At 48.6% G+C, this 23,534-nt stretch overlaps 1 protein-coding gene across 2 annotated transcripts in view; it reads right to left on the bottom strand.

Annotated features, from left to right (window-relative positions):
* SEZ6L (seizure related 6 homolog like) overlaps positions 1–23,534 on the bottom strand; it is a 147,592-nt gene that overhangs the window by 47,730 nt on the left and 76,328 nt on the right. For both annotated transcript variants that reach the window (XM_084649065.1, XM_084649066.1), the window contains exons 2-3: positions 11,182–11,919; positions 8,962–9,095 (exon numbers count right to left, since the gene is read on the bottom strand). In XM_084649065.1, coding sequence (XP_084505191.1) covers positions 8,962–9,095; positions 11,182–11,919 — 872 coding nt within the window. The remainder of the gene's footprint in view (positions 1–8,961; positions 9,096–11,181; positions 11,920–23,534) is intronic.

The following is a 23,534-nucleotide window of genomic DNA, read 5'->3' as shown; positions in this document are numbered from 1 at the left end:
TGAAACCATTGTGAAATTGGTGGGAGAGGAGACTTGAATCCAGGGGGCTCTCAGAAGGGAGGGAGCAACATTAGGGTTCTGTGCCAGGCATTGGCGTGTGTGTGTGTGGGGGGGAGTGGTTTGGAGATTCCTGCATGTGTGCTTGTTGTGGGGGACAATTAACGTTTTCTTGGGCTTCCTAGACGAGAGGCAAGAACTGAGAGCGCAATTCCTACACAAGCCAGGCGCACATGAGCATGCAAGAAATACATGCCTAACTTGTACACATCATTGCCTTGTTTGTTCCAGTCTCCAGCGCCAAACGCCCCAATGAAAAGCACAGCACAAAAAACCCTCTAGGCAGATAGAGACCTGTGCTCAGATTTAAACATTAATTCATTCTTGATTAGGGGTGAATTAATTGGAATAGCTGATACGAACACAGCCAAACTCAGCCTTTGCATAAGTTAATGCAACGCCACTGACTTCTGTTGGGTTTTCACCTGGTCTGGATTTAGCTCATTGTGTCTGTTCTAAATCACTGAAAAAATCCAGAGTCTTCCTGCCGTGTATTGTGCTGAAATGACTCAAGGATGGTTCTGTTTCCAAACCAGGTTTGTCAGGTGAAGGCCAGCCCCAAAGTCATGTTGACAAATTAAGAAGGGAAATATTAAAGGAACAGTCATTGGAGCAGCATGAGAATTGAGCTACTCTGCTTTATGGCTGCTTTCCCAGTTTTCAGGGCCTGTCTGCAGAGGAGAAATTTCAGACTGGTATTTAGGGGGGAAGGTGAAAGAAAGAGCCAGGGGGGTTTATTGCTCTCTTGAAGCAGATTTCTCCTTTATCACTGGGAGATAGGTAAACCGCATCTGTCCTTGGGACTCCCCTCTGTGCCTGGGATAACTTTCAGCAACATATTGATACAGTGGCCTTGTGCCAGAGATCATCAGCCAGGAAGAAAGGTACCATATGTGCAGCTTCCTGCCAGGAACTGCAAAGGGAAATCAAAGAGTGAACTAATTTAAGCTCCTGGAACATCTGCCATTAAGACAGGGAAGCGGAGGGGTGTGGCGGGAAGAATCCTTCCAACATAAACTAACAGGCTTGTTCGCCCCCCTAGAAAACACCCAAACACCATTACATTTCAGCTGAAATCTCTTTAAGGAAATGATGTTTCTTGCCAAGAAATGTCAAGAGTTTTTTAGAAATGTAAGGTTTCAGAGTAACAGCCGTGTTAGTCTGTATTCGCAAAAAGAAAAGGAGGACTTGTAGCACCTTAGAGACTAACCAATTTCATCGGATGAAGTGAGCTGTAGCTCACGAAAGCTTATGCTCAAATAAATTGGTTAGTCTCTAAGGTGCCACAAGTCCTCCTTTTCTTTTTATAAATGTAATTTTATTATAATTAGCTGCTCTGTCCTTATCACTGCAATGCTGGGAGCTAATTTGCAGCATGTCATGGCTCAGGGCTTGATGTGCTGGGCTGCTTGCAGTGGGCTCGGTAGGAGGACTGGGGTCTGAAACGTCTAATAAGGTGAGATTCACGCCTGGGCAGAGCACCAGCACAAAGCCTAGTTAGGTGCCACTTATATTCTGCAAGGCCGGGTACCACTTAAATCCTGCTTCAGTCCCGTGTGTGGTACCTAGCCCTCATGCTGACTCTCTGCACAGAGGGGAATTTCCCCTCTAATTCATTAAGGGCCGGATTCACAGGGCACGGAAGTCAATGGGAAAGTTTGCATTGACATCAATGGGATCAGGATGGAGGAAGGCCAGGATGACAGAGCGGCTGAGGTGTGCAGAGGGGTTCTCCATTCAGGGGCACGTGCAGGAGCAAATTGCTCGAGAGAAGTTATTAGAACTCGCCAGGGACTTTCATTTTCTTTCTCTTTTTTTAACTTCAGCACAGAGACATGGTAATTAGCTTTTCTCTTTTACGCTGCTCTTTGTCTCTTAATCTATATTACAAGATGCTATTAATGTAGTAATGAATCTTTACTCTTCGGGATTTTTTTCCTTCTGCCAACCCATTTAACGAGTTATACTCTATCCAAAGGCAGCACAGAGAAGGGCTTTTGTTTAAATTCAGCTTCAGTTTTTCTGCCTTCTCAACTGCTGCCGCTGTGGTGCCATTAAAAGGCTTAACCAGGGAGATCTTTTCCTGTGTGTTTCTGAACTGGACACTCCCCTGTCAATGCTACCGCTCCAGCAGAGCTAATGAGGGGCAAAGGGCAGTGTTTTGTTCTGTGATCTGCCCAGGCCATTGCTCCAGAGCGCAGAACACAGCAGTGTGCGATGGGCCAGGGGCTGTGCTGTTCAGTAACCCCGCCGGGCCCCAGGTGCTGGGAAGAGATCCCCTTTATTCAGTGATGTAGTCCCCAAGTGCCTCCGCAGAACAGAACACAGGCTTCGGCAGCACCCGCCCCCCCCAGCCTTCCTGTCTGGGCCGCTAAACCACTTAAAGGTACAGTTCCCAATGCCGTTGGGGCCCACTGTCAGAAATGAGGGCCTGCGGCGAGGCCTGGGATCAGCTGGCTAACCGCAGCACCAGCGTGGCTGAGCGGCATCGCCAGGACGGCGCACGTGGCCTGTGGCTGCCCAGCACTGACTCCCGCACCCAGGATCGCTCCTTTGCCTGCCATGTTCCCTGCCCTGCTCCAGCCCGGCTTGGTTTCTGACTCCTGACTCTGGCTCTTGGCTCTGACCACTAGGCCTGACCATTGTCTCTGGTGTGGGCTGGACCAGGCCCTAAATCCTCTGGACTGTCCATAGGGGTTCGGCTGAGGAATCCAGTCCTAAATATGGACCACAGCTCTGCTGCATTGGCGAGGTGTGCGCGTGTGTCCCTGCCACAAAGCCTCTGCCGCAACTCGCAGTGCCTGGTCTCTCCACGGACGCGCTCAGGAAGGCTGCCAAAGCTGGCAGTGGGCAGGGAACTAAGGCCTGGTCTACACCTAAAACATAGGTCAACCGAGGGACTTCGCTCAGGGCTATGGAAACGCCTGTGCTCTGAGTGCTGTCGTCAGGTTGACCTAAGTCCCGCTGTAGATGCAGCTAGATCAACGGAAGAGTTCTTCTGCCGACCCAGCTCCTGCCTCTTGGAGAGGTGGATCACCTACCTCGACGGAGAAAACCCTTCCGCAATGCAGGGAGCGTCCCCACTACAGCATCTGCCACGTCTAGCAGCTGCCGTGCAGACGTACGCTCCGCTCTTCTGTCGCCCGGCGATCCTTCCAGGCCGGGGGAGGGAGTTTGTACGGCTGCTGCCCACGCTCTGGCTGTGCAGTCTCCAGCCCAGGGAACCCAGCAGCAGCACAAAAGCCACTTAGAAACCAAACCAGGAGCCACGGCCGAGTTGCTTAACATGAATGGGGGCTGCCTGGTTTAGCGGATGCAGCCCTTATGGTGTTATAGAATCATAGAAGATCAGGGTTGGAAGAGACCTCAGGAAGCCATCTAGTCCAACCCCCTGCTCAAAGCAGGACCAACCCCAACTAAATCATCCCAGCCAGGGCTTTGTCAAGCCTGACCTTAAAAACCTCTAAGGAAGGAGATTCCACCACCTCCCTAGGTAACGCATTGCAGTGCTTCACCACCCTCCTAGTGAAACAGTGTTTCCTAATATCCAATATCCTAGGTGGGGTTCTCTGTCTCTCTCCCCTGCCACTCCACCGCTGTGATCATTTTCAGCAAGGCCTCTTCTGCTTCTCTCCGTTACAGGAGTCAGGAATTCAATCAAAATCACTTTAAATGCCAGCAATTACCAGCACGAGTGACTGCATGGTGGGGGGAAAAATGACATTGCACTATTTCTGCACCTGACTCATGTAATTAGCTTTGTAGCCGGTGAAGCTGGGAGCATCTGTACATGTAAAATAATTAAAAGAGGATGGAAGGGATTCTAAATGACAGGCTGGCAAAACAAGAGGGAGCAGCAGGAAAGCCATTAATCTTTTCATTGGGCCGTCACGCTGGGCTGTGCTCTCCTCCTTCAGACTAGATGTGTGAGGCTGGGATCCCTCAGGGATGGGTACAGATAATCATCATGAGTGCTTTGATCAGCCATTCAAGCCATCCTAAAATCCCATGTTATTTCTCTTCCATGACTAGTGTGTGGCTAAACAACCCCGTCCTCAACAGCTTCTGATAAGGGCTGTGCAAATAATAAATGATGCTTAGTTGGCACTTTCCATCTGCTGATCACTTTAAAACACTGGATAATTAATCCTCAAAATACCAGTACAAGGGAGGCATTTAAATAGACAATGGTCCTCATTTTACAGATGGGGAAACTGAGGCATGGAGCAGGGAAATGACACACTCTGGGCTATGGGGAGTTGGTGTGAGAGCTGGGATTAGAGTTCAGGATCTCCTGTGCTTGTATCATTAGACCACAGTGCTCCCCTAAGAGTGGAGGGGCTGTGGGCCAGGGACAGCCCAAACACTGACATCTCACCATGGAGCTGACAGCCTGCTTCCTCCTATACATCTTTAATCATGATTAGCCCTTGGATGGCATCTCTACCCATGAAAGCACTTGGGACATATTTTCAGCCCCATTAGCCCTGTCTCAAAAGCCCTTGGTTTGGAGGTTAATCAAAGGCGTCTCATAGTCTGAGTGTTTGTTTATTTGTGCATTCAAACCTAGTGACTGATTTGCTTTACATTCAGAGACCTGCAGTGGCTTAGCAGATCTGGGTGTACTTGTGTGCCATGCAGCCATGACTCCTGACCTGTGCACAGCTTGGTGAGAAATGAAGGCTGTCTGTGCAGAGCAGATATATGACCGGAGCCAGGCAAGGCTATGCTCAGCAAACGAAGATCTGCTTTTGTAATGTAATGGCTAAGAGCCTCAGAAGTATCAGCAAAGTGAAAAGTGGAGTTCTGAAGGTGGAGAGGCTAATTTTATGCTCCTTTAAAACCCTGACCTACAATGGAGCAAGGTCAGGAAATGATGTCACTGGATGGACTACAATGGGAGGCAAATTTACAGCAGAACAGTTTGTCTTTAGCACCTTCTCGATTCAGAAAACAGAGTTATTGTTATAGAAAAGTTTTTAAAATATGCATAAAATGCCAGCGTTTCAGTGTTTGCCCTGATGCTCGCTCCACTTAATGACCGTGCTACACTTAATTCCATGAACACCTTTTCCATCACGCATTCATTTTGCGCCATCAGGCTGCAACAAGGTCAGCCCTCTCATTCAGTCCAGCCACACATAACGATGGGAACAGGCTCTCCCGTTCCTTTGAATGCACTTTGCTAATTACAGAGATTAAAAGTGGATGTAGTTTAATAAGAAACAAATTGTAACACTGAAAAACTGAAGAAGAAAAAGGTCCCGAGGAGAACTCTAGTCTAGTGCACAGACTATGCTGATGTTGTTTTAATCACGTTTCAAGGACAAGTATGGACTGCTTGTCTCCTTATGGGGCTTATTTATCAGTTACCTGGCCAGGCTTCCAGGATGGTTCTAACTCAGGGAAACATTAGCATCGTTTTCCCTGGAACAGCTCATTTCAGCTGCACACGCTAAGCAAGGAGAGCTGTGTCCATGCAGCGTCAGTGACGCTGTTCTGCGGCTGATCCCAGTGGGATGGCCCCTAATCAGAGCACCTGGGCTAAATATATTTCTCCAGTGCCTTAATTGTGCCTGCAGGAACTTCCATAATTGGCCAGACAGGGGCCCCAATCCAACAAGCTACTTAAGTGTATGCCTAATTTAAACCACACGAGTAGTCCCTAAGCACCACGCTGGATGTAGGCCTGGGTTTAGGGAAACGTGCCGTGCAAACAGTGGGCCTGACACATCTGTCACATGACCAACATTCTTTGGGGCAGGCACTGGCCTTTACTATGTTTGTACAGCATGCAGCGCAATGGGGTGGTTGTGACTGTTAATGCTAAATCATAATAACGCTACTATGTCTGCAGACTCCATGGTCTGCAAACCCGTCAGGGCAGGTGTGTCTCTTTTCTGTGCCCGTACAGCAGCCAGCACCATGGCGTCCAGATCCCAATCAGGGCCTTTGGGTGTATACTACACATAGTTACCATAACTATCTTGTCAAGTGTGGCCTACACGTTTATTTCTTCTGCTCCTGAGGATTAAGGGCCACGCTGGTGAATGTGATTACCCCTTGTGACCGCTATCAGAGACGCTCCAGTACTGCACGTGATCAAAAGGTGTGTTGCCCTTTGAGGCACACATGTTCTTACTTGGAAATAGTGCATTTTCCTGGTACTGGATTTTTGTCACAGACATAATAGGGGGATTTTTAGGGCGTCATCTCTGCACCTAAGAATAGCAGAACTGTTGGGTTCTCTTGACACATGGGAGCTGCCATTCACAGCCCATCCCATTAAGAGTTGGGGAACAAAGGAAGAGCAATCAGTCAGTTTGGAGAGAATGCGTTTTATTTTTCTCCTAGCTACCAAGGCAGGATTGTCTGTTTGGGAAATAAATTGCTTGCCATAGTCCCCGTGTTAAAGTTAATTGGATGGTATTTTAAAGCTTTGATCTATCCGGGGATAAAACTGTACCAGCTCCCTTCTGTAGTTTATTTGTGACATGGATTAGGAAGAATCTGGAGTTTTTGCTATGTCAGACTCATTTGTAGTAGCAGCTGCACCAGGCAAAATAATCTATATGACCATAAGGCAGGTGAGAAATAGGGAAGTGGCACATACAGCTGGCCAGAATTGGTGGTCAATAAATGGTAAACACTAGCCAACTCCTGATGAACATTATGTGTAGTTGCAGCTGGAGTTGTGTATATTGTTCACCTTGCACGTTAGGCAGGAGTTTATTCTACTAGTCTGCTTCTGTTTGCCTAGGGCAAGGAAGCTTCTTTGGAATGCAAGGGTGATAATTTACAAGAGTTTGAAACTTAGGTCCAGTGCTCTTGATGGTTTGATCCTCCCTCCCAGCTAGCACATAGTGAGTGAGCCTGGGGGCTATAAGGCAGGGAGCGAGGTGGGGGGGTGAGGGGAATTGATGGACACAGTAAGAATGTCAGGTTTCAGAGTAACAGCCGTGTTAGTCTGTATTCGCAAAAAGAAAAGGAGTACTTGTGGCACCTTAGAGACTAACCAATTTATTTGAGCATGAGAATGAAAGGAATTTGTTCTTTTCTCCAATCTGCATGGAATGGCCAGTGTAAGTGAAAATTACCCGAAGCAGGAACGATAGAAACTAGGGATAGTTGACATTTGCCTATCAAGATTCTTCTTGGACTTTTCAACTAGGCCAAACTTTTTTCAAAAAGTATTTACTTTTCAGGGAAAATTGTGACTTTTCATGAAAAAAACAAACAAACCCCCAAATCAAAAAGATTTGGCCAAACCCCCAACATTTTGATTTGGAAACACTGCAGGGCAGTACCTCACCCCGTTCTCCCCTATGGGCGGGGCTCCTTGGTCAGGCTCTATCTCCTGTGATGCACCACAGCCATGGGACTCCCATGATGCACTGCAGCAGATCAGCAACAGGGGAAACTGTCGAGGATCCTTGGGAGATATAGTCTGGCCAAGGATCCTGGCCAGTAGATGAGCACAGGAGCACAAGGTGCCTGACCTACGACTCCCATCAGGCACTGCAGCAGCATTCCAAATCAGGCTTTGGATGGAAACATTTGGGTTTGATTTTTTTGCCAAAAAGTTTAAATTTTCTGGGAAAACTTTGACAAAACCAAAGCCCGTGTAAACGTGTCCCGAGTCAGGGCCATTGACTTCAGCGGGAGCACGCTTCATTTACACCAGGGCACGTGACAGTGCAGGCACCCTGAGCCACTGGTTTGCACAGTGCCCTCGTCTTTGCTAAAGCTTTGATTTACTTGCAGGCTGCGGCGTGTGAAACCTTCACACGATTATGATGTGTGTGCTCACCCGGGACTGGGGTTAGTGGTTAAGGCACTGGGACTCTGGCACTGACTTGCTGTGTGACTCTGGGCAAGTCACTTCACTGCTCCATGCCTCAGTTTTCCCATCTGTAAATTGGGAATGAGGCAGAGCTGGTTCTCAGCAGGGTGGGAAGGCAAATGAGCTGGTAGCTGTGCAGTGCATGGAGAAGTCTGGCTGCAGGGTGCTCTGGAGGACAAGGTATTTGTTCACTTGTTCTGGCTTATTAAATACTCCGAGCTCCGTGGATGGCAGCTGTGGAAGTGACAGCGACACCGTATCTGGGGCTGACTGGCTGGTGTTGGATGAGCTGCGGGCCCCTTCGCTTTGACAAGCCCCTTGCCTTCCGGGGCAGGATTTCAGCCCTGCGTCTATGCCCCTGCTTGCCAGGATCTGTGTTAATGTGCACGTGTTCAGTTACAAGTGTCGCCCTTCCTCCATGCTCTGTGTGTGTGTTCCTCTCCTTGCTGCCCCAAAGAACAAGCGCAGCGGCTGCTGGGTAGAACCCTAGAAAAACCCTTCTGCAGAGCGGGGAGTTTCCTGCAGCTTGGAACTGACATACTGAGTCTGAGATTCCAGTATCAGACCCAGGCTGACCCAACACTGCTACCTCAGGCAGGGGGAACTGGGTGATTTCTCCCTGTGCATCTCTGCCTCTGCTCCCCCTCTCTTTGCCTGCCACTGATTCGCATGCTTGAGATGACACTGTTTCTTTTGTCCTAGCCTACATGGATCAAAGCGGCCAGACGGCTGCCCTATGGGACGGGTGGGGAATCCCTGGTGCTGGAGTGGGGCTATGGGGTGCATACAGCTAATGCTGGCCTGCTGTGGAGGGACGAATTTCACCCTAGGTGACCATGTGTGCAGTGAAGAGCTGCAGTTCGGGGGCTCTGTGTCCAGCGCCAACCAGCCGAGCAGATTCTGTCACAGGCTGCTCTCTGCACAGGTAAGGAGAGCGAAACTCGTTTTACGGGTACAAGATGGGAAGACAAGAACAACAACATCTTTTAATTCCATGATGGCAGCTTCACGTCCTGGCTCACTGAGGAAACAGCAGCCCCGAAGTGCCACCGTGTTCTTACCTGGAGCTCAACTCCGTAGCCCGTGTAGACTGTCACGTTATAGGTGCACTCCAGGAAGTTGGGCACAGGAAGTGGGGGATAGTCTGTCGAGTCAATGTAGCCTTCTGGGTCGTAGAAGCTCACGCTGCAGATAACTGGAGGCAAAGCCACATGCATTAATAATGAAGTGTGGGTAGCTTACCACTGGCTGAGGAACAAGCCTTGCGGGCAGTCCCACTTTGGGTTTTGGATGGGAAAAGAGCTAAGAAAAAATTTCGTTTCCCTCTTTTTTCTTTCTTTAAAAGAGATCTCTGACCAAAAAAGCCCAGACCATTCCTGCAGGTTCCCTTCTGCAGGTGAATTGCCAGCGACAGGGAAACAGAGAATGAGACAGTATCAAAGTCTATTCTGGACTCAGATTCCGGCAGTCACTCCTGTTTCATTTCTGCATATGAACAAACAGTGACCCTGTCTGAGGTGGTTCACTGCAGGCCACGACGCCGTGTTTCTTGCCAGAGAGACCGTGCCAACCATCCAAATGCTTCTGGAATGAGCACAGCACCCGCACCTTTCAAATGCACCTCACACCATGGCTCATTCAGACACCTGGTCCAAAGCCACTGGCGGTCAACGGAACGACTCCCAGCGAAGGGCTTTGGATCAGGCCCACAGACCTTAGCTTGCAAAGCTTTTTCTAATAGCCTACCTGGAAGTTTGGTTATTATTTGACTGGCAGTAGCTTGAACCTGAGGGAGGACAGCAGGCTAGTAACATCCTAACAGCAGTGAGGTGTGTGAGGAAGGTTCGGTACAGGTGCGCAATGAAGTGTCTCTGCCTGCCGCCCCTACGCAACACGACTCTCACTAGTGCCAGGGACTGTTCATTGTGGGGAAGGGCCTCAGAACAGCCCTGCTGATGGTGTGATGGGTGCACCCCCACACTGGCCCTGCAAGAGCTCAAGCGGGCCCAATCAGCCAATTAGGATGGAAAAGGGGAGAATTAAGGCTGGGAGGAAAGCCCTGGGGAAAGCTCACCTGTGCGGGGACAGGCAGGAAGTTGGCAGCAGAGGCGCTGCTGGGAGGTAGTCTGCAGTCACTCCCCAGGAGGAAGGAGAAGTGTTTGGGGGGCTATAGAGACAAGCAGCCCAGGGCTCCTCCCTGGGAGGGAGCTGTGAGTCTGGCAAATCCGGAGGAGTGGGGAGGGCCAGGAGGTGAGGAAGAGGCTCAGGGAAAGGCAGCAGGGTGCAGGAGGGAACCACACCTGGGCTGCTGTTTAGAGGGCCCTGAGCCAGAACCCGGAGTAGAGAACAGGCCTGGGTTCCCCTGCCAGCCACTGAGGGAGCGGCCCCTGCGGCAGTGAACGGGAAGACTGACAGAGACAGCGGGTGAGCAGGGACTTTGATACACGTCCCCGGAAGGGGAAACCATGTACGTAGGGACCTGGCCGGAGAGCTGATCACAGAAGATGCTGCAGTTCCTGCAGCGAGATGAGGTGCAGATTCAGAGAGTAACTGCTGGCAGGGGTGTCAACCGACTGAGCAATTCCCCAGAGTGACAGGAGGTGGCGCTGTCCCTGCGCTGAGTTGACCCCCCCCATGACAGATGGAAAAATCTCTGGTTTTAGAAACAAACCTATTTCCCTGTGGGCTACCCCTGATATCACCATGTGGGTCCCTGCTGGCAGCCCATGGCCTCTGGCTCCTGGGCCCCTTTCACACAGCAGAGACGAGCGCTAACCCCAGGGAGCTGGAGCAACTCTGTTCGCTCTATGGATGGGGGTGGCGCATGCCAGGCGCTTCCTGGCGAGCAGAGACTTCCTCCTTGGCTTTAGCCTGGGTTATTCTAAACCCTCAGTTTCCTGCTCCACATTCACTAAGTTCTGCTGGTCCCACTAGAGCAGCCTTCCTGATCCCCAAGGACACCTTCAAGACTTGACCTTGGGTTACAATCTCTGTGTCTAGGCCATTGCATTGCTCGCTGGCTCCCTCTCCATCTCCTGCATTACACTCCAGGCTGCCTTTCGTACCAGAGCCAGGTGCAGCTTGCTCCTGTCAGTGGCCACGCCAACGGACTGGTGCAGATTTTTGACACCAGTAACGCGAAGGGGCAGCTCCAAAAGCGCATGCTGCATTTGCAGACACAGGACGTGTGTCCTCTCTCGCTTCACGGCCTGGCAACTCCACCCGCCTCTCCTGCGGCTCGGGGCTTGGGGGGCTGTGGCCGTGCAGAGAGTGGGGCTTACCTGGCGTGTGCTCGGTGGTGATGACTGTGGTGGTGATGATGGTGGAAGTGGTTGTTTCTTGACTTTCTTCAGAAGCAGATCCATTCACCTCGTTCTCTGCGCTGCTTGTCTTGTTAGCGCTGGGGCTGATGGGATCGCCTTCTACAGCAGCCGCAGCAGCCACAGGCTGCTTTACTGTCTCGGGGCTTTGGGAAGTGGGCTGGCGGATTAAAGGCCATAACGTAAAAGGAGATATCTGCAGTGGAGACTGACTGGTCATGCCACTGCGTCCTTTACTGCCACCCCACAATGGCAGCTCGGGGGCTGCTTGCTTGGCTTCCGTAGCCATAGTCATCCCATTCCCCAGTGCAGGAGGCTCTTCAGCAGAGGTGAAGGACCTGGGCCCTGACAGCTCTGGCTGAGAGGCAGCTCTCTGAAGCATTGATGGGGTAGTTTGGGGTCTCAGATGCTTCCTTGCTGTGTTTACTTGCTTTAGAGAAGGTGGCTTCTTCTTGGAGGAGAAAGTTTGTTTTGTGTGGGCTTCAGGGGCAGAAGCTGGCTCTTGTAGAACATCTCTGTGAGGCAACGGAGTCGTCTTCTCAGTCACAGAATCGAAGAAGTCTTCTCCTGACTGAACGAGGTTGTGAGCTGTGGTGTGGGGGGGCTCGCCCTTCTCTTTGCCAGTCGTGTTGTTTGGGAGTTCATCGGAGTCGAGTGGGTAGGAACTTGAAGGAGCATTCTTCCCCTCTGAGTTAATGTCTGCAAGAGAGGGAGGGGAAAGAGATGCATTGAAAATTCTGGGCATGAAATTAGGCACTGTACCTGACAGCATTAAATCAACCCCCGGGAGAACAGCAGCTGACTGAGCACACCACCGCTCTCACAAACATTCTGATCATGGCAGAGCGATAAGGACCCTGCACTGATGGACTGACACTGAGATTTTTGCCAAACTCGAAGAGCCTCATCTCACAGCTCAGTTCAGTGCTTCTCTTTGAGTCTATTTCGCTAAAAATGTGGTTTGAAAGGTTCTTTGCTCATGCTGAGTGTATTGCTGTAGCTCAATCTCTGTGAACTGCTACAATTTTACAATCCACATCAGCGAATATGTGTACTTGGAAGAGATTGATTCTGCTGTTTTTCCTTGCTATTGTCATGCATGTACTGTACTGCGTGCCCAATGGCAGACAGAAGCCGAACCAAGCTGATCTCCTACCTTCTGATCACATAAAACCACTGTTTCGTTTAGAAAATGCAACCAGTACACTCTTGTGCTAAGAACATCAGAACAGCCAGACTGGGCCAGACCAATGGCCGCAGTGGTCAGTGCCAGGTTCCCTAGAGGGAATGAACAGAACAGGTGAGCCATCCCCTCTCACCCATTCCTAGCTTCTGGCAAAAGTTATGCAAACGAAAAGACAGAAAAGATTAGACAAAGCTACATCCCCACAGTTTGGCTGTGGAGATGGGTCATAAATAAATCTCTATTTCAGACACTGTGTCTGATTCTGCTGCAATCCTCAGGGTAAAATGGCCTGTGGCAGAACAGCTACATAAAATGGAGGGTAAAGTAAAATCAAACAGGAAACCACGTCCCACGAAAGCTGTGATTGCTCGGGAAGGTACTTAATACGCTTCACTTGAGAAATGTAATGCAAACGCCGCTCCTATCTCACAAGCACATTTGGAGCCCAAATCCTCCAAACTTAAGGTTAACCACAGTACAGATGAGATCTTTTCTAGTGTTAGAACTGGGGAATGCGGCTGACTCCTTCACAACTGCAGACATCAGCCACATCGGATATGCAAGTGCTTGCGCTCCCTTGTTTGGCCCTCAAGTATCTACACGCTGCTCAGCAGTTACCAAAGTGCAGCTTCGACACTGGTCTCAAGGATACCGACAGACTGACTCACTCATCTCATGGTGTCACTGAGCTCCTTGCAGAGATTTTTCTTGTGCTTTCTAGCTCCCACCATGTCAACTGCAGTCACGTTTGATTGCACGGCACCCACAATATCACTGATCATTGGAAAAGCCAGGGTTTATGAGCATGAATCCTCGAAGGGTGAAATCCACCCCTGTGCTAAGAGCCAGCCAGAGGCCCATCTAGGTCCACAGAAGTCCTGCTTCCCCTTCTGACCGTCAGTGGAACGAGTGGTGCATAGAACTCAAGTGGGCTCTTTACAATTTCACACAGAGGTGAGCGTCAGTAAAGAAAGGATCTGTCAGACAAAGCTCAGGTCACAGTCAGATCTGCACTGCTGTAGAACACAAATAGGATTTTGTAAAGCATCAAGGATTTGAGTACACAAAACCTCCTCACCCACTATACTGCATCAGGCTAAACTGAGTCGTGATGGACAGAGGTGAGCATGGATGGATGTAAAGCTACTTCCAGGTTCATTTTTATAATCAGAATTAAAGTGAATGAAAAATGGTGTGAAATCAGCCATGCAAAGTTATCGCTGAAGTTCACCATGCCAAGCACAGGACTTGTATCACAGTGATAGCTGAGGGGAGGGGACAGAAGTGCCTTTTGCAGCACCCTGTTCCTGCAGCTTCCCAGGATCTGGGGTAAATTAGAGCCACCGAAGCTTTCAATAGAGTAATGGCAGATTTTGCCCAGATATAGATCTTCTTTTTATAAGGGTTAAATATATTCAAATCCATCACAACCAATGCCTCCTTGAAATTTAAAGGACAGTAAATTCCAAACAAATACAAGGAAATTCCACTTTATGCAATTTATAATCAACACATGCAATCTACGACTACTGGAGGTCAGTCAGAGGAAAACGGCCTGGATGAATTAGGCAATGGGGTATGGGATTTTATTACCATTTGACTAGACAGGGGTGAATAACAATTTCTCTGACACATTCAGTGTCTATTTCTGCTCACAGAATATCCCGGATCCAAATGTAGTTCCTTGCATTTGCATTATTCTAGATCAGACAGGAAAAATTTGTTGTTTGCACACCCTAACGCACTAGCAAAGCGCTGAGCAGTTGTTCACCGAGCTGTACTGGCTAGATAAGTCACACGGTATTGTTTCTGAGCCGCATTTGCCCAGAAGGGCTTGAATTTGCCTTCACTGACTCTGAAACTCTGGTAAGATCAATTGAATGGGGGTAAACTGGTTGTTTCAGGGCCCACAAAGACATTTCCCTAACACTGCACAGCCAGGCCAAATGCACTGCGGGAGAGAGAGGTTCTTTTGACCTCCTGAGTGGTCTGATCTGCCCAGGCAGCTCCTGGGATTTAATGAAATTTCACAGAACAGCCCTCTGTCTGTGGCAAGTGGCTTGAAGCCCTAAATTACCCTGAACTTTTCATCCAAATTAAGATTAATGGCACTTAAAATAAAAGCACAATAGTTATTTTTACATCTGACTTTATCTCCTGCCCTTGAGTTTCCAGGAAATAATCCAGGATCAGAGTAAAAGGGAACAAAGGGACTCTCTGATGTGAAATCTGAAATGTAGGCACAGTTCAGGGTTATTAGGATAGGTGAGTACAACCTCTCTGGAATTAAACCATTATTTATAATAATCCATGATTTTAAGGCCTTTGAACTTCTTGCTTCTGACGTTTTAGCATTAGTTTTGCTACTAGAGAGTCTTTGAACTAGGCATAAGAAGTTACAAGCTCTGAACGCAATCAAAACAGCCCATTAGCAGTGTAGCTGGAATGTAGAAATGCAGCGAACAGGGACAGTAATTTAAGGGAAACACTGTAACAGGGTCTGCTGCCTCCAGAGCGCCCTTTCACAGACTCCACCTGCTTTTTCAGTGGTCAAAATACCCCATCCTTGGGGTCTGGGTTTATTCACCAAAAATAAACTCAAAGTCCCAAGTTAAAGTCCAAGAAGCCAGCGTTGCTCTTCCTGATTTCAGGTCTTGCTGCCTATAGAACTCTGCAGTCTCTCCCCTGCTTGCTAAGGGTCTCTCCTATCTTAGCAGGCTACTCCTAGCCCTTCCTAGCTTGAGTCTTAATTGTCCTAAATCCCAGGACTCTGCTGGAATCTGCTCACTCCTAGTAGGCTTGGCTTGGCCTTGCCTTTCCCTTCTCCTCACCCCTCATTGCAGTTTCCAGCTTCCCTCTATAGGGGGATCACCTGATCTCTCTCAGGTGTGCCTCTTTCAGGACTCAGGGTTGGCTACCCCCAGGCTCTCCTGCCCTTAGAGGGCAGGCCACCCTGTTACAAAGGTTACAGGACAAGTGCCAGAAATCTACCATGTACAATAGTTTTCACCTGTTCAGTGAGTACTGATATCCTGAGTGCATTGATGGGGACCCGAGCAGATAATCCTATAACAATCTAGACAGAGCAGGAGATCAGGCTTCCAGTGATGTTCAAGTGGCAATGAAAATCACTTGTATTTACAGTGCACTTTCCTGCCTCCATATCCCATCAGAGAAAATGGTGCTAATTTGCCATTACACTTTGGAAGATAGTGTTACCTTCAAGCAAGTAGAGAGATCCCTGCAGAGTTCCTAGCACCACTCCACAGAGAGAGCATTTCATCATCTGTGCTGGCATCCCAAGTAATTTAAACTGAAAAGGGGCAGGAGTGAGTACAGATATTTAAATAAATATACCAACTTGCTTCTAGATTGCCCTTACATTGAGACAAAATCAGTTCCTTCTCCATTCCCTGGGGATACAGGAAAGTGCGAGAGTCAGCACAAGGCAGCAACATGCTGAAATGTGGGTTTTGTGTGTTTAATATACACATTCTTCAGGGGAGGGGACAGAATGCAGGCCTTGAGGATACAGGCTGATCTGATATTTGATTTTGCCTAGACTGAACTGGCCTTCACACCATATTTTAAAAAACCAAATATTTAGCACAGCAGTACTTTGATAGCTGTGTAAAAAGGACCTAGGGAAAGGCTAGGAACTTCTAACCAGGGACGGAGGGGGAAGCACGGGGGTGGCCGGTGCTGTCCAGCTGACCAAGCCTTTGGAGCACTAGGGTGTGCAGCCCACGCTGTAGGGGGCTCTCCCTGTGGCTGAGAAAAGAAGATGGGCATTGAGGAGAAGTTCACAAAACAGAACCCATTTATTGCTCTCCAACCTGAATCCCATATTTGTGTGAGTGTGATTATAACACAATGCCTCGTTCCATACAGCAATCTGTACTACAGAAACCCTAAACACCGAGGAGAAAGGCCTGGTTAGTTACTGGTCATTGTCCGGTACTTGGCCAGCAGGCAGCAGAAGGAGGGGTGATGGACAGATGGGTGAAAGACTGGGCAGGCTAAAACACTGATCTGCCAGTCCTGGACTCTGCAGTGTAGCTGGTAATGATGGAGAAGGTGCAATGTAATTAATTAGAGAAGAAGAGGTGTAGGGAGTTTTGTCCTGTGTTTGCTTTAACGTCTCATCCATACTCACCCTGCATGGTGCCCGGGGGATTATTTATGTCTTTGGCTGGTGCACTAAAAACAGCTGACTCCATATTTGAAATAAGCAAAACTAAGACACACCCAGCGCCATATCCCCAGGCTAACCTCCAGCAACATCCATCCAAATGCGCCCTCTGGTGGGTCAGCCCATGGCTGTGGAGAATGGACCTCACCTGCCCTATGGCCACATAACTGCTGGGGTGAAACTATGCTCCCAGGGTGACAATCACCTCTGCACAAGGTTCACACACCACTCTGAACCCTCATAGGATTTAAGTGGTGCAGAAACTTTGTACAGTCTGCAGAGGCTGTTTCACCTTGGGTACACTCATCTAGCCAGTGGAATAGGAACAACTAGGGTAAAACTCGGGGCAGCGGGATGGAGACTGATGACTTTCATAGCTGATGGAATGTCAGATAACAGTTAAAACTCTGATACGTTTCAGAGCTGATGGTGAATCCAGCAATTAATGCAACAGCTCCTGAATTATACAATGGGGGATACGCGTCTTTATCCAGGGCCTGATCTCTATATACAGCCTCCTCAGACACAGTCTCCCACCTGCCACGTACACCAGCCCACAGCGACCAAGTGCTCAGCTAGTTAATCTTCCCATACACCATCTGATCAACAGATGGAGCAGCAGGGGATGTCAGACACTTAGCTTCCCAGCCCGAGAGAGACAGGTTCCTAGGGAAACTGGGGGCGAGTGAACTTGGACTTGAATGCCTAGTTAGCAGCATTCTGTGTTCCTAGATATGTTCATTTGAACAGGCTCTTGAAGCGCTAAACTCCCTCAACTCCCCTTGGGCAGCACTCAGCACCTTGCAGGATCGAACCCTCAGGCCTTGATGCTGCCAAGACTTAGTGCAGAACATTAAGACCTGCCTCTGAGTAGTTCTATGGACTTCAGTTGCACTGTTCACTACAAAAGGGTTTTTTTCTCTCCTGCTGGTAATAGCTCACCTTACCTGTAAAAAGAAAAGGAGGACTTGTGGCACCTTAGAGACTAACAAATTTATTTGAGCATAAGCTTTCGTGAGCTACAGCTCACTTCATCGGATGCATTCATCTTACCTGATCACTCTCTTTACAGTGTGTACGGTAACACCCATTGTTTCATGTTCTCTGTGTTTATACAATCTCCCCCCTGTATTTTCCACTGCATGCATCCGATGCAGTGAGCTGTAGCTCACGAAAGCTTATGCTCAGATAAATGTGTTAGTCTCTAAGGTGCCACAAGTCCTCCTTTTCTTTTTGCGGATACAGACTAACACAGCTGCTACTCTGAAACCTGTTCACCCTGTGTCATGTTAACCACGTCTGCAAGTTATTGCACGACTGGGGTCTTAGCTTGGTCTCTAACTTAGGGCAGGCAGAATTAAATTTTTTTCTAATTTCGATGATTAATATTGATTGTTATTTAAGAATATTTTTGATTTTTAACTATTTTTATTTTTACAGATGCTGGAAATTAAGGAGGGGGGTAGGTTTGGGTCTGGGTTTAGGGCAGCGCTGGCAGTGGGGTTGCAGAGGGCTCTGAACACTGATAGCGGGGCGGTACGGGTCCTCTGCCCCAGACGCTGGGGTGCAAGGTGCACAGAAGGCTATGGTCCTGGCCCAGTGAAGCAGAGACCCCCCAGCCAGGACTGCAAGAAGGATGAGCCCCACTGGCTGTGTGGTGCTGCTGACCAGGTCTTGCCTGGGAAGGGCTCACACACTCCTGGATGATGAGTGGGACCCTGACTGAGGGGCTGCAGAGGACTCCCTGCAGTGACACCTGATTTGCTCCAGTATGCGGGGGGAGGCTGCTTTCCCTCTGACTGTTACTGATCAATGTGTCTTTTTTTTAATTTCACCGTGGCAGCTGAAATTGACGTTTACCGATATCTGTTGCTTTAAATCAAAAGCTGCCAACCCTGTTCTGATTGACAGCAGTTTTAGGTTTCTGTTACTGTGAAAGGTACGAGACGGCTGATAACTGCAGGAGTGTTTGCTGGAGATGTGTCACCTTCTTTTCTTTCCATCTATTAACAGGGATTTGAAATATAACATCGTTGTTTTTGTTTCCAAAGGCTTGGAGTGAGCAAAATCACGGACGACAGGAAATGAAATGTAATTCTTCGTGACTTGTTCGGTTTTCATACTGAAGAGCATGCATGTAATTATGACTATTTGTGGTCCTTAAAGACCCCCTGGCACTTTTGAAAGACCCGGGGAGCTATCTGTGGTGTCTTGGCTAGGTTTCAGCTGCCTTAAAGATTTTCTGTTGACCTAGATTCCCTCTGCATTGTGTTAGTGGACCCAGTGCTGTTTTTGGGGGGTTTTTGCTATACAGAGTTGTTGATAATCAGTGAGCGAAGTTTGTAAAGCAATTTGTGACCTATTTCAATGAGAGGGGCCATCAAAACACAAGAGCATTAAGGGCTCTAAGGGTGCATCCACACAAGGCTTTTACAACATGGCACTGTGGTAAATGCCTAGTGTGGACAAGGCTGCCCCTGATACTACATGAAAACTGCAGACTGCCCCGTCTTCATGAGGACTTTCCCGTGTGTTCACTAATGTGGTAAAACCCACCTTTTTGTCTTAGTGAAGACATGGCCTGTATTCCTCCTCTGCCCCCAGGCTGTACTGCTGCAGGCGAGATCAGTGGAGGTTCCCAAGAGAGACACCCCCCCCACTCCAAACACAGTGTAAGAGCTAGGGGGCTTCAGGCAGCACATTGGCTGCAAGGGCTGCTCTTTCTAACTCTCCTGACCCTGACGCAGCCCCGATCTGTTGCATGCTGGAGGAGCTCAACTGTTTGAGCAGGCATTTGGGGAGGGCCGAGGCAGCTGGCGTGGGATTTCTGTTTCTGCTGGGTGGGAGATTCGGACCCATGTGCTGCCATCTGGAAGTCATTGCATGGGGGGCAGAGAAACATGCTTTCTGAACTGTGGCTTTTGCTCAAGGACAGGGTGTCTGTAGTGTCGGAGGGATGCACTTTTATGCTGTATTTAAATCCAAAGACATAGAATACTTGTTCTGGTACATCATGTTCTCACTCACTAACAAGTTATCCTGCTGCGCATGCCGACTTTGGTGGGATATTCTTTAGGATTCTTCTGGATCTGGTTAAATCTCCACTGCTCCTGGCCTCTCTTCTCTGCCCATCATCTCAGTGGAGGCACGAGTCTCCTCTGCATATATTTAACAATCTGATTAAGTGAGGATGGCAGCAGCTCCCCCCGTCAGCACTTTAAGCTCCTCTCTCTCCTCTCATCCGAGGTGGGAGAGTGACTGATTGCACAGCAGTGGCGTGGGAGAGCTACACAACAAGCCTTATTGGTATACTGGAAAATCAACCCTTGTGTGGGGTGAGTCACTCATGAGCAACCCCGAAAAGGTCCCAAGTAAATAACAGGCTGACAGCTCCGGAAGGAAAACACCAGCTCTGCAGTTTGGCCAGATGAACAGACGTGGTTCCAGAATGGATTCAGACGCATTCCCAGATTTCATAGCGTCACATATTATTGAACCATTTGCCTTGCCGTGAAATTGGCCTGGAATCTTTTTGCCAATTCAGAGGGACCCGCCTATCAAGACAATCCACCAGACTGGGGGATGTTATGGGTGGAGGAGAACTGTCAATTCACATCTGTTTGAATATCAGCTAGCTTGGTGCTTACAGCCCATGGTCGTGACCTCCTAAGGCTGACACAGTCAGATAGACAGAAGTAGAGGAACCGTGGAGCAGCGATCACGTGAGGACTGTGTCTTCTACACTGTACAGAGGACAGAGAATATGATGACGTTTTCTCAGGGCGTGAGAGAACGGGGAGATCATTTTCAAGTGCTGGTCTCTTTAAGGCCAATTTTATAGCAGAGAAGGACTGGAGCCAATGTCACCCACATCTGCCAGGCGGAGAACTGCAGTGGCTAGACGGCCCTCGGAAGTAACCTAATGGTTTCAGAGGAGAGTCTCTGCAGTTACAGCAGGTTGATTAACACAAGTGCATCTGTGGGCACAAGGAAGCTGGGAGGCCATGTCCTGTAAGGTAGCTAAGGGAGAGCCGGTGGATAACAACTCCCTATGGGGAGGAGAGGGGTGAGGCAGCCCATTACTTGGCAGGGGAGGAATGAACAGACAGGGACAGACAGGAAAGGAAAGGATGACACTGACTGTATAAATCACATCCTTCCGAATGGTCCCAGAGGGGTTGGAGCTGCTGTAGGGCTAACGCAAAAGCTCTGAGGAAGGGGCTGGATGAGAAGCTGGGTGCTCCATGCTAACAGCTGTGCTCTTCCTTCCGTTTTCCCCAGCTTGCTGTCCGTTCTGTTCCCCTGGATGCTGGTTGCGATCACTTCCAAGGTTAGCCCTGTGGATTTCTACACGGAACTAAAGATGCTGCCTGCACAATCAAAATTGGCAGAAGACAAAGGCAAGAAATTGGCAGGGTCTGATGGTATCGACAGCCCGAGAAAACCAGCTGAAAGGCTTTCTAACTAGCTGGGTAGCGCAGTGGCCAGAAATGTGTGACAACTGTTAGCCTATGATGATGATAAATAACAACAACATCAGGAGCATGGATAAAAGATTGCAAAAACCTCATGACAAGATTCCATATCAAGGTCATGCTCCCCTGGGGAGACCGAGCTCGGAGACACTCATGTGTTCTGACCTCTTCCATAGCATGGGCCAGAGACTTCACCCAGGGATTCCTGCCAGTATTGAGCTATTCCATATCTTCTGGAAAGACATCCACTCTCGATTTAAACACCCCAAGTGCTGGAGAACCCTCCCCACACCCCTCGGTGAGTTGATCCATTAGTTAACTACCCCTCACTGTTAGAAATTTGCACCTTATTTCCAGGATAAATTTTTAAGCAGCTTCAGCTTCCAACCACTGGCTCTTGCTCTGCCTTTGTCTGCTAGGTTAGAGACCCCTCCATTCTGAGAAATCTTCTCCCCACGTAGGTGCTTATGGACTGCGATCAAATCACCTCTAAACTTTCTCTAGGATAAACTACACACATGGAGCTTTGTTAGCCTCTCACTGTAAGGCAGTTTTTCCCAACTGTGACTCGTTCTCATGGCTCTCTTTTGAACTTTTTAGTTTGCCAACATCTGTTTCCCTGCTTATACACTGTATTAGCCCTCTTAGCCACCACATCTGACTGGGAGCTCATGATTGGTCGATTTCCACAGGACCCTAAAGTCCTTTTCAGAGTCACTGCATTCCAGGATACAGTCCTGTGTCATGTGAGTGTGACTGGTTACATTCACGGCACACATGCAGAGATATTAAATAAAAAACATAAATACTCTTGCTGGAAGGTTGCAGTGTCACACTAGTTCTAAAAATTCAGAGCCACAACATATAAAATGCCAGAAACAGAGAGTGAGAAAACAGGCTGCTCCCTAAGGCAATGGGGCACAACTCACCCCATCTTGCTGTAAGCTGGGTCTTTCCAGATTGGCCCTGCTCTGCCCCACAGCCCCCTAGCCTGCAAGCAGGACCACTAAGAACCAAGAAAAGGGAACTCAGGTGGTTTCAAGGCACATGACTGTTTACATCCAAGGCCTAAACTTAACCATTGATCTCACTGTCATACATGATTTTAAGCATCATGCAAATTTAGGCTGTAGACAACAAAAAGGCAATTTTGGCTCCATGAAATTTTCTGCCATGCATTTTGTACACACTTCTATAAAACTGCAGGTGCTCTGGATCTACCCACTGGGAGCAGAAGGGAGACTTTGCTGTTTGCTCTGTAAAGGCTGCTTTATCGCATTACTCTTAAGCACTAAATCATAATCTATCTTGCTGTTTATGCAATTAGTTGCAATGAGAATTGGACAGATCATCAGAATCCAGGCAAATGTTGACAAGATTGGCAGCCCAGCTTTTAGGCAGTGTAGTTAAGGATTTATTTGGCATTAAAGACCAGGACTACAATTAAACTTCTTCCCCTCCAAAGTCCTGCCGGAGTGTATTTGCATGCTGAGATGTAGAATGTGCTTCACTGAATTTTTTTTGAACAAGGACAAGCCCTGACATCAAGAGAAGTTTTGGAGAAACTGAACTTTAAAATGCCCCTCTGTGATGCCCACAGAACAATCAACAATGGCTAAGATGCTGGTGTGCTGTGAGTGCTGTTACACTGCTCAGGATCTTCTTGCTGTTATTTCTGCTCCCCCTCTCTATTTGTCATATCCATCTGTTGTCTCCCATTGGATGTGTAGGACCTGATCCTGGAAAGAGTCATGCATGTGCTTAGATTTCTGCAAGCAAATGGCCCCATTTGGAGATTAACTGCATGTGTAAAGTTAAGCCGGTGCACAATGGTTTGCAGGCTCAGGGCCTTGGACTGGAAGAGGCAGTGGACATCCCTTAAGCTCTGCCAGAGTTCAAATGACAATGACATTAGCGCTGGGAAGTAGGCTTAGCTGACATGCTCGGGGAAACAGGGTCCGGAGCCACCCAGCACTAGGGACAGATGGAAGAGTTCCCTTCTAGCCAAGGCTTTTGGGGTTCAAGGTAGTCGTTGCTCTCTGACTCACATTTTATTAAGCTGGAGATAGGGGAGCCATGCTTCAAGCAATCACTCAGTTAAAAATGTGTTACCATGCACATAATAACCACCCAACAGCAAGAATATCACTGGAAAAGAAGGTGTGAAAAGGCAAAGCAGATGGCAGGTGCCTCCTGGCTCATAGAGACAAGGGCTGAATATCCCACTGCACAGGGGAAATAAAGGGCTTGCACTCCTTACTCATCTGAGTCCTCTGGGAAGTCTCAGCAGAACCAGAGACCGTACGACACAAAGGCAAGGCCCAGGTGACCGAGCCAGAGGAGAGAGTTACATGCAACTGCCTTTCTGAAACTGAACAGGCTCTTAGGAATGTAATAAATCTTTGTCAGTTAAAACTTCTTTACCTCCAATATTTATTGCAGTAAATGTCTTTCATGTACT

Source organism: Lepidochelys olivacea, assembly GCF_965140295.1.
Source record: "Lepidochelys olivacea isolate rLepOli2 genome assembly, chromosome: 15".
NCBI lineage: Eukaryota > Metazoa > Chordata > Testudines > Cheloniidae > Lepidochelys > Lepidochelys olivacea.
Note: the sequence above shows the minus strand (reverse complement) of the source record. Positions and strands in the feature narration are given on the sequence as shown.